The following is a 3577-nucleotide window of genomic DNA, read 5'->3' as shown; positions in this document are numbered from 1 at the left end:
TGTGTGTGTGGGTATGTGTCTGTGTGCTGCGGGTGTGTGTGTGTGTGTGTGCGTGTGTGTGTGTGTGTGTCTGTGTGCTGCGTTTGAGTGTGTGTGGTGAAACAACAAACCAATGAGACAGCATCTGGACAGTAAAAATTTATCTTATCTTATCCCTTTATCCTTATCTTATAATTATCTTATCATTATCTTATCTTAAAGCAACACCAAAAGTCTGCAGGTTGTGTCCTCGAGCGGGCTGGTTCTGAGCTTCACTGTAAAAAAAACAAATACAGAGACAATTCATTCATTTGAGAAAAAGATAAAACACATTCACATGATTTTAATGGCATTAAAAGCAGGGATAAAGCATGAGAGGCAGACAGAAACAACAGAGGGATAGGGACAAAGTAGGACCAATCAGGAACATCCTCCATTACTAAATTACTTACTTAGGCCCATGGCCTCCCTGGATCAAAGTGTAGTTTTAGTAGGCGTTTTACAGCACTTGCAACACAGCAATTAGGTCATACTGTCAACTCTGTCTTGAACTCACTTAAGTTGATCTTCAATTAAGTTGATCTTTTCCTTAGATCGTAGCACCTCATTTTCTTTACAGATCCCAGCAGTTGAGTTGAACTTCGGATGAGCAGATTTTTTTTTTCCACTTCCCCAACAACATCAAGTCAACCATACTGCCGTCGTAAGGGAAAACGACGAATGGTCAAATTTTTTCGATTTTTATATTTTTATATATTTCATAGAGTATTTAATTCTGCAACTGATGGTGTAAAATTTTTTGTCATATCCCAATCCGTTGTTGCGTAATTGAGAGTTCGTCGTTTTCCCGTACACTGGCGAGCTCCAAGCCAGAGCTCAGTGTAAGGGAGAACGACGAATGGTCGATCGGTCAAGGATCACTGCTCGTTCGGCGTTGTCCCCTGGTCTCTGCCGTTGGGCAAATTCAGCATGGGCGACGAATGACAATTGGTCACTGTTGCGTCAGTACAAACATACTAGGTTTTTTGCAAACAAACGCACCACCACCCCCTCCCCCGGTGTACCGTCGACCAGGTCTATAAGAATGTATAACTTAGTGTGTCTTTTTGTCTGTCTTCACGTATTAGGCCTATGCTGATGTGTGAATTGACAAGAGCAGGCGGGAGAGAGGGGAAGACGGATGGGAACAGGGGGAAAGGGGTGGGGATGGGAGGGTTAAAAAAAAGTATTTAGGAAGAAATTTATTAGCGCTGCATATTAGTGTCCGCCAGATGTTCACAGATATGTTACTTTGCTGTCCAGTCATTTGACATCCCAAATCCCAACGATGGTTATAGTGCCGCAATTTGTCTAGCACATGTCACTGGTCGACATCTTTATAGAATTACCAAGCAATTAATGACACTGCGTTATGACAGTAAATTTCTTTGTCCAACTTAAAAAGTGGACGTATTGTGGCGACACTTAGTTTTGCTTTACGATTTTTTTAAAGACTTGATGGACGTTACGATCGAGTATAATAATGTCTTGCAGATTCAAACTGTCCTTGTCGATCTCTACTTTGGGGTATGTTTTCCGATCCGATCAACTGAATCCTTTATTAAATACAAAGCGTCGCATTACCTCTCCAGAAAGCGTTTGTGAAACAGTCTTGTCAGATTGTTACATTTCTTACGTGAAAGTTTGACTTTGCAATGATCTGATCGTATTGTTGACATTGTAACATTGTTGATCCCTTTGGTCGTTAAAACTCGCTTCTGAAGAGAATACTATAAAGCGATATCATGAATACCAAACTTTGGTTCCGAATGAGACAGTTTTAAATCAAGCTGTTGAAAATGTGTACACATCTGATTTGTACACTGACTGTGTAGTATTTAGCCAAGCAAAGAAGGGAAAAGAAGGACGTTTACAGTTGGGATATAACAAACACCTAACTTTATACGTATAATAGCTAGTTTGTATACGTCTTATTTTTATTTGTAGTAACCAGTACACAGTCATTACTGTCAATAATGCGTCACAACTGACCATCGCCTATGCCCATAAACGTTCACGATTGTAAAGGAGAACGATGAACCGTACAATTCGTCATTTTCGCTTACATTGCAAGGCTCACCTGCGGGTGCGCAGTGTAAGGGAGAACGACGAATGTCGAATAACTTTGCTACTTTTTAACCTAAACCATTCAAACTTTAGAAACTGCTTTATGAATACCTCAATCAGATATCTGGTGAATTACAGCTTAAAAGAGTGAAAAATAGAAAAGTTATAAAGTGAAAACTGTTTTTGCCTCTCCTGAAAAATTTGCCTCGCTACCTGCGCAGGACCATTCGTCGTTTTCCCTTACGACGGCAGCATAGTCAACTGTATAAGTGCCGAAGATCAGAAGTGCTACAAGAGAGTAAAATACACACAAACGAAAGAGGAGAGATAAAAACGATAGGCATTTGATAGGAAAGAAGGAGCAGACCACACAAGAGCACCCACCTGTGTTGCGGAAGTGCTATATGTTTAGAGACTACTTTTCCTGTCCTGGTGCTAAATGTAGGTGTTTCTACACTTTCATCGACACAATTTAGCTCATCTAGGAGGCGGGCTTCCGACCCCATCTGTCAGAGCCAACCCAGGCTGAGAGGGATATGACAATCCAGCAGAAAGACCAAGATACTCTATAAAAATGTACTTCCCACTTTGGAATCGAACTCAGGTCTCCGCCGTATAACAGCGAAGTGCCTAACCGCTACACCACGAACGCCCGTCAGTCAGTCCTGGTGTGAGCCTTTCCAGATTTCTTAAAATTCCACAAGTCAAATAAACAATAATTTCAAGCAGAATTCTGCCTTTCATTTGTCAAAATGTTCGACTCTGTTTTTGTTTTCATTAAAAGGTTTTTTTTTCGAATACCATAAACTAAAAGCCGATAAAAAGTCTTCCAGAATCTCAAAATTCCATAATCACATACCATAGCAATACCAATAGTGTACCACTTCCCTCGCCCCACATCCTCGCGGATGTAAACAGAGTAACATAAATAAAAACTTTACAGATGAAAAAGAAAGAGAGAGAGAGAGAGAGAAAGAGAGAGAGAGAGAGAGAGAGAGAGAGAGAGAGAGAGAGAGAGAGAGAGGGAGAGAGAGAGAGAGAGAGATAGAGAGAGAGAGAGAAAGATGGAATATATATATATATATGAGCTTTTGCCAATAAGTGGGTACCTAAAATGTAGCACCGAGGGTTGCTGATACAGTTTTTAAGATTTCGTTTTTACTTGAATTTTTCTATTCATGTATATCTCCTCCTACAAAAACATGTGTTTACAGACATACAGATGGCATGCTGAGCTGTGTAACTGGCGTTACATAACACCAAGTCAAATTCTTTTGAACATAACTATGGTGACACATTTTTTAGAATTTGAACATACAAAATTATTTAAGTTTTCTTATTGCTTTAATTTTCAAATATAAGCATGAAGAGCAAATAAAATGGCGAAGATCACTGAAAAAAGAAATTTTGAAGGGTGACCTTATTTAGGCCACATATGGCCTAAATAAGCTAAACCCCCCTCCTTTACCTTATTTAGGCCACAGGTGGCCTA

General features: G+C 39.9%; 1 protein-coding gene across 2 annotated transcripts in view; it reads right to left on the bottom strand.

Annotated features, from left to right (window-relative positions):
- Positions 1-126: 126 nt before the first annotated feature.
- The window catches only part of LOC101855007, a 20155-nt gene continuing 16704 nt past the window's right edge, over positions 127-3577 (bottom strand). For both annotated transcript variants that reach the window (XM_005094838.3, XM_013080538.2), the window contains exon 5: positions 127-254. In XM_005094838.3, the coding sequence (XP_005094895.1) occupies positions 191-254 (64 nt within the window). In that variant the 3' untranslated portion in view covers positions 127-190. The remainder of the gene's footprint in view (positions 255-3577) is intronic.

The sequence above is a fragment of the Aplysia californica genome, unplaced genomic scaffold (assembly GCF_000002075.1).
Source record: "Aplysia californica isolate F4 #8 unplaced genomic scaffold, AplCal3.0 scaffold00090, whole genome shotgun sequence".
Lineage (NCBI taxonomy): Eukaryota > Metazoa > Mollusca > Gastropoda > Aplysiida > Aplysiidae > Aplysia > Aplysia californica.
This window is presented reverse-complemented; position numbering and strand designations above follow the sequence as displayed.